General features: G+C 42.0%; 1 protein-coding gene across 2 annotated transcripts in view; it reads left to right on the top strand.

The window, feature by feature from the left end:
- Positions 1-10,913, top strand: part of LOC140546436 (striatin-like) — a 58,680-nt gene extending 47,767 nt beyond the window's left edge. For both annotated transcript variants that reach the window (XM_072669657.1, XM_072669656.1), the window contains 10 exons: positions 1,341-1,484; positions 3,172-3,311; positions 4,537-4,712; positions 4,908-4,955; positions 5,107-5,228; positions 5,904-6,071; positions 6,786-6,926; positions 7,761-7,862; positions 8,404-8,490; positions 9,582-10,913. In XM_072669657.1, the coding sequence (XP_072525758.1) occupies positions 1,341-1,484; positions 3,172-3,311; positions 4,537-4,712; positions 4,908-4,955; positions 5,107-5,228; positions 5,904-6,071; positions 6,786-6,926; positions 7,761-7,862; positions 8,404-8,490; positions 9,582-9,751 (1,298 nt within the window). In that variant the 3' untranslated portion in view covers positions 9,752-10,913. The remainder of the gene's footprint in view (positions 1-1,340; positions 1,485-3,171; positions 3,312-4,536; positions 4,713-4,907; positions 4,956-5,106; positions 5,229-5,903; positions 6,072-6,785; positions 6,927-7,760; positions 7,863-8,403; positions 8,491-9,581) is intronic.
- The last annotated feature ends 1,247 nt before the right edge of the window (positions 10,914-12,160 follow it).

The raw sequence follows: 12,160 nt of genomic DNA, 5'->3' as shown, positions 1-12,160 counted from the left end.
TGGCTTCACTGACTACACCCATGTTCTTCACAGCAGCTGATTTTGCTAAGTACATTTCCTTCTTGGAAAAGAAGGGAGCTCATTAGGGAAATCATGTGGGGCTTTGAGGGTTTAGAGCATATGCCATTTCTTTCCCCCCCTGACTCCGGGCCTGAAAGCTCCCCTGTAGTGTTGAGTTTTGTGGTTTAATTTTTTTACCCAGAGTCTGATCCAATCACAGTGCTAATGAACACACAGTGCTCGATTAGGAGGCGCTACAGTGATAAGAAGAAGAGGAAGGGAATTTCACTCAAATAACAGTGGGGTTATCAACACAACACAAAGAGAGCAGAGTGCTGTGGAGCACCATTTAACTTCTATCCCCCCACCACCTTCCAAAGAAGAAGAGGACCTGTGCCTGTGGTTGAAGGTGCAAAATTTTAACATCCACACGTCTGCTCTTACCACTTTGTGGAGGGAAACCAACACCAGAACACCCTTACCCAAAGAAGATGGCTCGATTATGAAGCTTGTTTTTGGTCTGGTGCTTGTGAGGCTCTTAGCTAGGTTAGCTCTTAGGCTGGCGTCTTACCTGACCGCCTTACAAGCCCTTGACCCGTCCACCTCACCAGAGCTTCAAGAGCAAGTGGTAAACATCTGGGTGGATGTTTTATCATTTGCTTCTGTCCTGTTCTTCTCTGGATATGGTGTCCCACAGCACTCCGATCTGTTTGTCTTGTGGAAAGCTAGTTAGCTCTGCTCTAAATAGCTGTAAATATCATTAAGTAGCCTGGAATGTTGGGTTTGGGGTTGGGCTTCATTCCAGTAGCCTTTTCTGTCCTCTTTATCTTAAAACCTAACAATAAACAGTGCTAACGAAACTGTGGTGCTAATATCTTACGTTAGAGCATGAACTTGAAGTGTTATATTGCTTAATCAAATAACCACAGATGAGGCTAAATTCTTAGAAGTGTGCTTAAGAACATGGCTATTTCCTGCAGTCCTGCAAACCGTATCTATGGTCCATCTCGTTGAAGCTCGCTAATGACCAGCAGTCAGTCTCTGTAGCTACTCCTCGCTGGAGATTACCTGTTACTTATGAAATTACTAATAAAGCCTCAAGCTCGTATAGATTGTGTTTTATTTTATTTATATATTTATTTCTGTTATAAAGGGAATATTGTGCTCTTTGCTGCAAGAGCTGCACTTTTTCTCATTCATCCAGAGAAAGCTTTCTCTTTCTCTTTCACTTTTGGCAGTGCCCTTTATAGATGTCACTGTTTTCCTTAATATCTGTTTATTCCTGACTAATTTCTCCCTCTCTTTCGCTCTCTTTCTGTCCCTCACTCTCTCTCTCCCAGGGCCGAACCGTACTAAGCTGCAGGATATGTTGGCTAATTTGCGGGACACGGAGGAGCAGTCTTCGCTGCAGCCGTCCATCACGCCCCCACCCCGGCCCAACGCTAACCGCTTCAATGAACACGAGAGCAGTCACACTGAAGAAGGTGCTCTAACTCCAGCTCAGAAACCAAAATGTTGCTTTTCCCAGCATCTGGCAAAGCTTTTAAGGATAGCAGTAGGGCCCTGTTTTCACACAATCGCTCTACAGAATTCTCACGCTGAACTGGAACAGCACAGCATCGTCCTCCACTTCATCATTAGCTCCTATAGTTTGATGTAAACACCTGTTTTATCTGCATTTCACTGAGATCCACAAGAGCTGCAGGCCTCAACTACGCAGCAGGCTTGTAAATCACTTTGCCTTTTGTTTTAGAGGCAGCAGGCTAGCTTCACAAACATGATAGGACAAAGAATCTGACATCAAAACTGTGAAAGTGGAGAAGTTAAATTAGAAGAGCTTCAGCAAATACAAAACAACGAACACTATTCATAAGGATTTTAGTTGAGATGTGTCTCTTCAGACAGCGTAGTTAAATCTTGCTTTGTTTATACCTGTTACTGAAGTCCTGAAGAGTGTCCGGTAGGTTTTTAGAGTATATAGAGTATCAGTGCAGAGAATATATTTTATGTAATTTTCATTTTGGAATTCTGTGCATTTGTTAAATGGTAATAGTTAAATATGTAATTTTATGTAATGTGGAAAACCTAAAAATCCAAATAACAATATAATAAATCTGACAAAATAGATGTAAGCCGATTCCATAGGGACCCTACAAGCCATTACATAATGAAAACACTTTTCACAAGTTTAATATAAAGACTAAAGGCGTCATATGTGCCCACACTCTACATCACTTCTATTTTTAATCATGCAGTAATTAAGAATAACTAGTAGTAGATACTGAATAATTCATACTGGTACTCAATAAATCATAATGGCTGTTTTTTTTGTTTGTTTTTTTTTTGTTTTGTTTTGTTATTTTACAATTTATAGAAGATATACATTTGTGAATAATTCATAGTGGTTACTTAATCCATATTAGATACTGAATAATGTATATGGGGGTCCTGAATAATTAATACAGGTACTGCATAATTCATAGTGGTTACCTAAGTTATAGTAGATGCGGGACAATTCATAGCAAATAATGAATAATTCATAGTAGATACTGATGATACATAGTAGATGCAGTAAACTTCACACTGGTGCCAAGTCATTTATTGTGGCTACTTAATCCATAGTGGATACTGAATAATTCATAGTGGTTACTTCATCCATATTAGATATGGATCCAATAGTAGATACTATACAATTTAACATGGTAGATACTAAATGTCTTAGAATAACTTAGAATAACAGTACAGTAGATACTGAATAGGTGATATTGGACTAAATTATTTATAGTGGTTACTCCATATTGGATACTAAAGAATTGATACACTAGATATGGAACAATTCATATAGTTTATATATTGATTAAATCTTAGGAGGTACTGAATGAAATGTCTTATCAGTCATAGCTGAATAATAAGCCTGTGATTGATGGATGCTCATATTCAGGCAGGGATGACCACTGTGCTGCCCGGCAAGGTTTCTCACCCTGCGTTTGTCTGAGTATGTCTGGAAAAAGCATTCTTCTAGAAGAGGAAAACTGAATTATGGAAGGGGACCCTGAACTTTGGGTTAATGGGTTTCAAAACTCGCTTCACTTTTTTGAAATTGACAGCACAGATTATCAACGACTCAACTAAGAGAAAAATGTTTTTAATAAAAATGTGTTTATGTTGCAGTGGAGGCCATCACCTTCCCCCCTTCCTCAGGCAAAGCCTTCATCATCGGAACAGACGAGGCTATGGAGACAGGGGAGCTGGGACTAGGCGAGCTGGCCGGCCTGACTGTCGCCAATGAGGCTGATAACCTTGCATATGATGTGAGTTTTATGGAGGGCATAATTAGTGAAAAGAACAGTGTTTATAGCACACCTAGCAGCAGGAGCGCGGTGGGCTAACTGTACTTAATTAAAAGGAGCATCTCCTTAAATTGAAGCAGTTATGTCTTAGTAATTTATCCTCACTGTGGTGTCTCACACATCTTACAGGCAGTGAAAGCTTGTGGCTCTTAAAATGTGTTCTCAAACGCCACCAGTGATGGTGTAGATTACTTTATTTGCTATTTGAGTTAAACCTGTATACAGGGGAGGGGGGGCAATATTGAGAGATGAAGGTAATAAATGCATCAAACTTAAGAAAAAATGTAAAATGTTATGAATAGAAATGCAGTTTTCCCGTGAGGAAAATGTTTGGACACTCCACACATTTAATAGTACTTATAATGCTGAAAATGCTTAAGCAGAGGTGGACCATGCACCATGACAATGGCCCAGAGCATTCCAGAAATCCACCATGGAATGGCCAAAGTATTCTGGTATCCTGGTATTCTGTTATCCTGTTGAGGTGCGTTGGAGTGACTTTAGAAATCTTTCAAACATCATCTGAAAGTCTTTCCCAGTCGACACCAGAGATGGGCAGATGGTTGTAGGAAACCTCTAATTGAGGTTATTTCAGCCAAAGGGGGAAATGCACAATATGGACAAAAGTGTTTGGACACACCTTTTATTCACTGAATTGAGGTGTTTCATTCAGTCGCATTGCCACAGGTGTATAAAATCAAGCAGTTAGACATTCAGTCTGCCTTTACACACATTAGTGAATATGTGGGTGGGTCTAAAGAGCTCGCTGAATTCCAGCGTGGTTTTGTCATAGGAGCCGTCATTGCAACAAGAAGTCAGTTGGTGAAATTTCGTCCACCGTCAACTGTGAGTGGTGTAATTAAAAAGTGGAAGCGTTTAGGACCCACAGAAACTCAGCCATGGAGTGACGGAGCAGGGGTCAGAGCAGGGTTGCATAGTACAGAGGAGCATAGTGCATTAAAGTCTCCAACGCTCTGCTGACTCAATGACTGCAGAGCTCCAGGAGCTGCAGAGGGATCAACTCCATATTAATGCCTATTTAACATTCTGATTTTCACAGCTCACTAAAGGTTTTGCGCAGTACTGTATGACGTCATAGAGCTGCACCTTGGTGAGGTTTGCCCACCACTGTAACTAACTATGCATTACTCATGCCAAGACATCTCAACATTTTTGGCCTCCTCAGATCACCAATAACAAGGACGCCCTGCGCAAGACATGGAACCCCAAGTTCACGCTGCGCAGCCACTTCGACGGCATCCGGGGCCTGGCCTTTCACCCTGTAGAACCCGTACTGATCACAGCCTCCGAGGACCACACACTGAAGATGTGGAACCTGCAGAAAACGACCCCTGCCAAAAAGTAGGAGCATTTTCTAGTGGTTGGAGGACCTTTGCAAATCACTGATATTTCACATGTGCCAGTATGTTCGATGTACTTGCATGGACATATGTTCCAGACGCAAAATACAAAGGTTCTGGTGCTCACTCTGTTGCTATAGGACTTTTATTGACGTGTGATTGTGATTAGAGATTGACGCTCCTATGCTCTGAACAGGAATGCCTCGTTGGATGTGGAACCTATTTACACCTTCAGAGCTCATAGGTGAGGTACTCTTGTTTTGGGGCTTTGGGATTTTATTTGTGTGGTTATTTAAGAAGTGTAAGGTGTGTATGTGTGTTTGTACACGTTTGCAAGTCTAGTTATATAGTTCTATATGTAATGTTTGTATGTCTGTTTGGTATGTGTGTTGTAGGGGTGCTGTGCTGTGTGTGGTGATGAGCAATACAGGAGAGCAGTGTTACAGTGGTGGGCTGGACGGCACCATTCAGTGCTGGAACACACCCAGCCCCAACATCGACCCCTACGACTCCTACCGTAAATCTATTCTTCCATTACTATTCTCTTGTCGTTATTTTTAGCAGATGTGTTTATCTTTGTGTCTGTTCCCTTTCAATACAGCTGCAATATAAAGTCCTAAAGTAGGCTTTGTAGTCTGTGGGACATAAAAGGTGGTACTGCCAGACGCTGAATATAAACATTTAACCAAATGTTATACAATTGATGAAATAGCTGTGTTAATTATGTGCAAAACTAAAACATTACTTTAAGCTGAGCTGATTGATTGTTCTGGCAAAACGGACACAGCTACACTATGTGGACAAAAGTATTGGGACACTGTGAATGGCTCATTCACTGTTTCTTCTGAAATCCAGGGTATTTTCTTTTTGTCCGTACTGTACCAGGGAAGGCTTTCTGCTCCGTTCTGGAGCATAGCTGTAAGGATTTGAGTGCAGCTTAATAGCTGAATGCATGTATTAGAAGCTGTGTTTGCAAACATTTGGACATATAGTGTAGCCAATTAAGTTTATATCTGTTTCTTTTTTTTATTGTATGGAGTAATCTGTTGGCATAAAAAAAAAACATCTTGATGTGTGTGTTGTGCTTTTTCCGTAGTCAGTGGTGTACGTGTTACACCTATAACTGTGTCCGTTAACGTCATGATAATGTAAACCAAGGGAAATAACGTAAGTGTAATTTTCTGTGTCCTAGAGCCATCAGTCCTCCGAGGGGCGCTGTGCGGACACACAGATGCAGTGTGGGGTTTGGTCCACAGCAGCGCTCACCAGCGCCTCCTGTCCTGCTCGGCTGATGGGACAGTGCGGTTGTGGAACGCATCTAATCCTCAGGCGGCCCTCGCCGTCTTCAACGAGAACAAGGGTAAAAGCAAATAATGCATTTCTGTTCTTTTACTCTGTGTTTAAGAAAATTGTCTCCGTCGCACAAAAACCTCATATCTCCCAAAAGCTTTACAGGAGAAGGAAAAAAGCTTCTTTGCTTTCAATGGAAGTCAATATAAAAATAGTTAAATTCAGGTCATTTTGGAGCATTTCTATTGGTCCATGTACTATGATCAGAGAAGGATTTTGACATAGTATAATGAACAACAGATTGAAATTGGCCGAGTGAAAAATGGCACAAATTGACTTTTGGTTTTATCAACAATATATGCCAATTTGACTAATCTGAATGGAAACCAGTTAGTTATGCAAGTTTATTAATTAGCTTCCAGTTATTATAAGAAAGCAACGAATACCACATTATGCGTTTTCTGGGATGAATTTGGTCAATTCCTACCCATTAGGTAGTTCACCCCAATTACCTAATTAATGTTACCATCCTGGGGGTGAAGGCTATCTGCATGCAACACCCCCATCTTTTTAAATTGCTTCTAATGTTACACTGTTGAACAGCTCACACATTTGAATCCATAGGACCTTTACAATGCCCACATGCTGGGCTACATATACACAGCCCCCCCAGCACTCCAAACCCACCCAGAGAAAGCAAGCTTCTAACACTCAGGAATAGTTCAGTCAAAAATGATAGTTGTATGAGGTGATGAACTGGTGTGTTTGTGTGGTTTATCTCCAGAGTTGGGCCTGCCCTCTTCAGTAGATCTGGTCTGCAGCGATCCTGCTTACATGGTGACTTCATTCAATAATGGCCGAATAGGCCTCTTCAACATGGAGACCCGCCAGCTAGTCCTCAACATGGAGTCCACCGTTGAGCCTGGTAAAGTCTCTCACTCACACACCCACTAAACACAGTGGAGGGGGACCAAAGAATTCATTATAAGGAGACTTGGGCATGAAATTATAACTGGATAATGGCCTTTCTTGGCATTCATGCTCTACTAATTCCCAATTTCATGAGAACTGTATTGCTCTGACATTGAATATTCTCAAGAACACTTGGCATAATGTGGCTGTGGACGTTCTCTGCTCTCAAACTGTGCAGGTTAGGCACAGCAGGTGATTAGCATTACTGCACTGAGAGAGATGAGTGCTACAATGGATTACACCTGGAAAAAGTGCTGCCTTAAAGAAAGACCAGTTCATTTCAGAGTTTCTGGTCAGTGCAGTGGAGATTCATAAAAGCTACACTGGTTGTGATAGCTGGACAACTCACTCAGGGCATCTCAAAAATATTAGGCACATCTTGTATGCAGTGGTCAAAACCTTCCTAAAGTGCTCCAAGGAAGGACAACCGATCAACCGGTGACAGGATTATGGCTGATTATGTCTCAATGGGTAAACGTTAGCATTCGACACTCTAGCCAGCGATCCAAACCTGTTCCCTTTTTACAGGGCCCTTAGCAGTCATTCTGCTGATGGAAATTGACTAGTGGAATTTTTATTTATTTATTAATGTATTTTTCCTGGATTAAATCAGCTGTCAGAAGGTATATGGCATGTGCAGGTTCACATAGTAAAATGAGACATTCGTTCTTGTTGGATGCGCTGTGTTTTTTTCCGGTCAGTTATTTAGAGAAATTAGATTAACAATAGAACTTAGCTGTTATGCTTTCAAGAAGACAAAGCCATTCTTCTTGTGTTTCCTCTGTAGGGGCATCCTGTCAGATCAACAAAGTGCTGAGTCATCCCACTCTCCCCATTACGATCACTGCTCAGGAGGACCGCCACATCAAGTTCTACGACAACAACACAGGTACAGTCAGAGATGTTATAAATGAGGAGATCGGCCACTGGTTGAAATATGAATGGGAGTTCTCATGTCGTCTGTTTATGGATAAAGAACTGAGCCCTTGAGCAAAAGGAGCCAATCAGCTTGCTGGTTATGCCACGAGTAGAGGAGGGTTGATGTGTTGGTGGGGAAAACCCACCTCGATGTGGAGATCTGCACAAGTGCAGTAGCCAGAACAAGCCGTTTATTTATGCGTTATCAGTTTTATTTACATAGATTGTAGCTTGGTCTTGTGTCAGTGGCCCGACAGCATTGTAAAGATGGCTGCCCAGTGAACAGACACGGCTATAAAAACATTCGCTGTGGTCACTGTGGTAGCCAAGGAAGCGGTTATAGCAGTTATGACTCACTCCAACCGTGCATTATTTACAGGCTCCTTTTTTAAGGCAGCATGGTAGCCTTATCGGATTGGTCCGTCAGAGGACAGGTTTTAGTTAATATTTCTAATGAGCACAATTTTGAGCCGGAGCTGACCCTTTTGATTCTGTTCTTGTTGTTCCCACAGGAAAATTGATCCACTCCATGGTGGCCCACTTGGACGCTGTTACAAGCCTTGCGGTGGATCCAAATGGACTGTATTTGATGTCTGGAAGTAAGTGCCAGGACATCACATCGCTTCAGTTTTATGGAAGTTTAAATGGGCTGGATTGAGAGCGAATCATTACTGGAAGTGTAAACCAATGTCTTTCTCAGATTGCTTTTTCCCTTGAACACCTCAGGGAGGGCACTGATGTTTGAAGGCAATTTTAAACAAAATAGGTTGCAAATGCTTGCATACGGTTATTTTAATGTGATGTACTGGTACTGGGCAACCTGGGTTTTAAATCATTTAGCTGTGAATACAAAAACAAAAGAGTGCTAGCTGTATGGTTATTTCCATAGTAATTGAAAAATCTATAGAGCATAATACAGAATGGAGTTATAATAAAACTGATATCCAGAATGGTTTGAAGTGTGGTGATCACATCTCCCGGAGGTACATTTCACAGAAAAAGACTGCAAATAGATTATTACATCATATTATTACTATTATATAATTTTAATTAGGACTGGCCCAGGTAGCATTTTGCAGTATTTCCAAATGAGTTCCTGAATACTCGTCCTTAAAACCATGATTAGAAATCATTTCAAAGTGATTTCCAGAGTGATGTTCAGTAATGTTTTGAGAGGATATCGAACATTAACTGAAATCAGCCGTGAACATATCAGGCAAAAGTAGCAAGTAGCCTAAGCCTAATCTACATATATTATATTGGACTAGTATTGGGACACCTGCTCCTTCTTCTAAAATCAAAGGTATTTAACCTGCTTTTGTTGGAGTAACTGTCTCTATTGTCCAGGGAAGATGTTGAAGTCAGGATGTTGAATAATCACCACCCACCTCATCCCCAATTCCTTAACTCATACCTAAAGTGGAGCACCAACCATCTTTCCATAGGACACAGTTCCACTGCTCCACAGCTCAATGCTGGGGGGCTTTATACCCCTCTAGCCAACGCCTGGAATTAGGAGGCATGGTGGAGTCTTCTTTTGTTGTTATGGCAGTACTTGTATAGTACAGGGACTAGACAAGCTGTGGGTGCGCATTTGCACATCTGTGTCAGCAATGGGTGCAATCTAAAGTAGCTTATGAATACATAAGAGGATATAAATATTTCTGTCTGCCGTCTGTCTTTTTCCTAGGTCATGACTGCTCCATCAGGCTATGGAACCTAGAGAACAAGACCTGCATCCAGGAGTTCACAGCACACCGCAAGAAGTTTGACGAGTCCATTCACGACGTGGCATTCCATCCGTCCAAGTGCTACATCGCCAGCGCCGGAGCCGACTCCCTCGCTAAAGTCTTCGTATGAGTCGGGCGCGGCCTGCCTCCGACTAGCCCAGCCCACCGGCACAGACTGGCCAATGACAGAGAGCCGGCGTTAGGCTGGAGTGGGTAGTGGTCCGCCCTGCTCCCTGACCTCCACCCCTCCTCTCCTGTTTCAAAATGGTTAAGCCGCGATTTCAGCAGCCTCACGGCTCTCCAAGACCAATCGGACCGGACACGCCACGGGGCAGTCTGTGGCAGGAAAGCCTGACGGGAGAGGGCGCTGTCCAGGGTGACTTGGTTCCCAACTTACCTCCTCTACAACGATCCAGGCAGGCCTGGGTGCACATGACCTTTGTGCCACAAAGGCAACTGTACAACAGACACTTCCACAAGCAGGAACCATGGCCAACCACAGGTGTAAACAAGAAGAGTCATGCCGGGGCCCAAGCACTTTTCAGCCTGAGTAGTGTTTACTGTGTGTGGCTGTTGTGTAGAGCTAGCGACACTCCTGTCTCTCCCGGTCTTCCCTCCCTTTTAGCCCCAAGTGCTGCGTGCTCCTCAACTCCTCCAAGTGCTGGTTAGCTTCTTGCTAATTCGTCAACTCCTCAGTTCTGCAATTGAGGAATTCTGGGAAGGCGTGGACAGAGAGGCTAGTTTCGGCTGTCGTGGTGGATTTTCACTTCCGCTTACTGCTTCCACGACCGATGATCTTTTCTGCCTACCTTTAGTTTTTTTTTTTTTTTCCTTTTTAATGTTTATTGACAAATGTGCCTTTGCTTCAGAAAGGTCTTGAAATGTTATTTTACCAAGCTTTTCTTTTTTTCTTCCTTTGTGAGGGGTTGGGAAAAGGACGATAGGCAGAGAATTTGGGCTGGGTAGGACAGTATTGTCCATTTTAACCGTATAGTACATTGGATGTATAATTACAAATGCGTATTAATAAACAAATATATTATTATATATATCCACTCTTAAATCTTAACCTTCAGTGGGACTTTGGAGTGTTCTTTTTTTGATACTTGTTGATGTGCGTGCGTGCGTGTGTGTGTGCGCGTGTGTGTGTGGTATGCAGTGAATTGCAATGCTGGCAGTTTTAGAAGCCCTATTAAGTGAACCTCTCATGTTGTCCGTAATTGTTGGATACAGGTTAAAGTTGAACGCATAGAATATCTCATATCTACAAATAAATCAAGGGTTGTCAACTATTAATGCCTTCCCTAGTGGTTTATGACCGGGACCGGGGTTTTACGCAAGACCACAGGTGCATGCTGTGCATTTTTCTGAAGGCTTGGTCAATGAAATGAAAAGATTGCATTTGAATGTTCTAGTCTATACAGTGGACACTAGGTGTGAGAAATAGCAGACATCCAGTAATGATCTTTTAATGATCTGGGTCAGACGTTTATGGCATTTACAGCATTTAGCTGGCACTCTTATCCCGAGCGACTTACAAGGTTACTTGTATTACAGGAGCGGGACAATGTAGTGTTAGGAGTCTTGCCCAAGGACTCTTATTGGTGTAGTGAAGGATAGCCACCCAAACCGGGAATCAAACCCCCGTCTCCCACATGGTGTGGTAGCACAGTGGTACTGGTGTTATCTGTTGCGCCACACCAAACACCATCAACCATCATATAGTACTATACTTTATACTGTAGTAGATCAAGTACTGTAGTGCTCACTCTAGCATTACCACAAGATTATACTATACGATTATATCAGCATTTCTGATCGATTAATAAGAGTGAATTAAGAAATGAAGGACTAAACAATATTTCAAAAGACAAGCTTATTCATCCCAGATAAGATTTGGTGTCAGGTTTTGGCTCAAAAGATTTAATTAAAAGTATTTAAATGTTTCCCAGACAAAAATAAAAAAAGATCATCCAGAACTAGGCTTAATCCTGGTCTATAAAACTGGCCCTATGAGTTATACTTGCCTAATGTATTTGAGATGTTCTAGCATGCCATGTTTAAGACAAGACAAGACCCCCATATTCACTCATACATACATACACACACACAGTGACCGTGAGGTACCCGGGGAGCAGAGAGGGTAAGGGGCCTTGTTCAAGGTCCCAACAGTGGCAGCTTGCAGAGGCCGGGTATCGAACCCACAACCTTGTCATGTCTTGTACGTTCAACTTAACCTTTTCAATTTGTTCAACAAAACCGAACTTTTAGGTTAGGTGAACATAACCAGGTTTACAGTGTGTAGTCCATCATGATCACTAACAATGAGTTTCAGCACCACTAAATTAACCATCTAAGTGATGTACTGTATGTATAATCTTCAGCTTGTATGTATAAATTTGACCCTGTGTTGATTTAAGAAAATTATTATTATTTTTTTCCATCGTTGTATGTTGTCCCTCATTTATTCTGAATCCAGTGTTGCCATGACCTTCATGTCTGTGATTAACTATTTTTCAAATCCAATAGCTGTATGCGA

The sequence above is a fragment of the Salminus brasiliensis genome, chromosome 24, assembly GCF_030463535.1.
Source record: "Salminus brasiliensis chromosome 24, fSalBra1.hap2, whole genome shotgun sequence".
Lineage (NCBI taxonomy): Eukaryota > Metazoa > Chordata > Actinopteri > Characiformes > Bryconidae > Salminus > Salminus brasiliensis.
The sequence above is the reverse complement of the archived record's forward strand: the minus strand, read 5'-3'. Positions and strand labels throughout refer to the sequence as shown.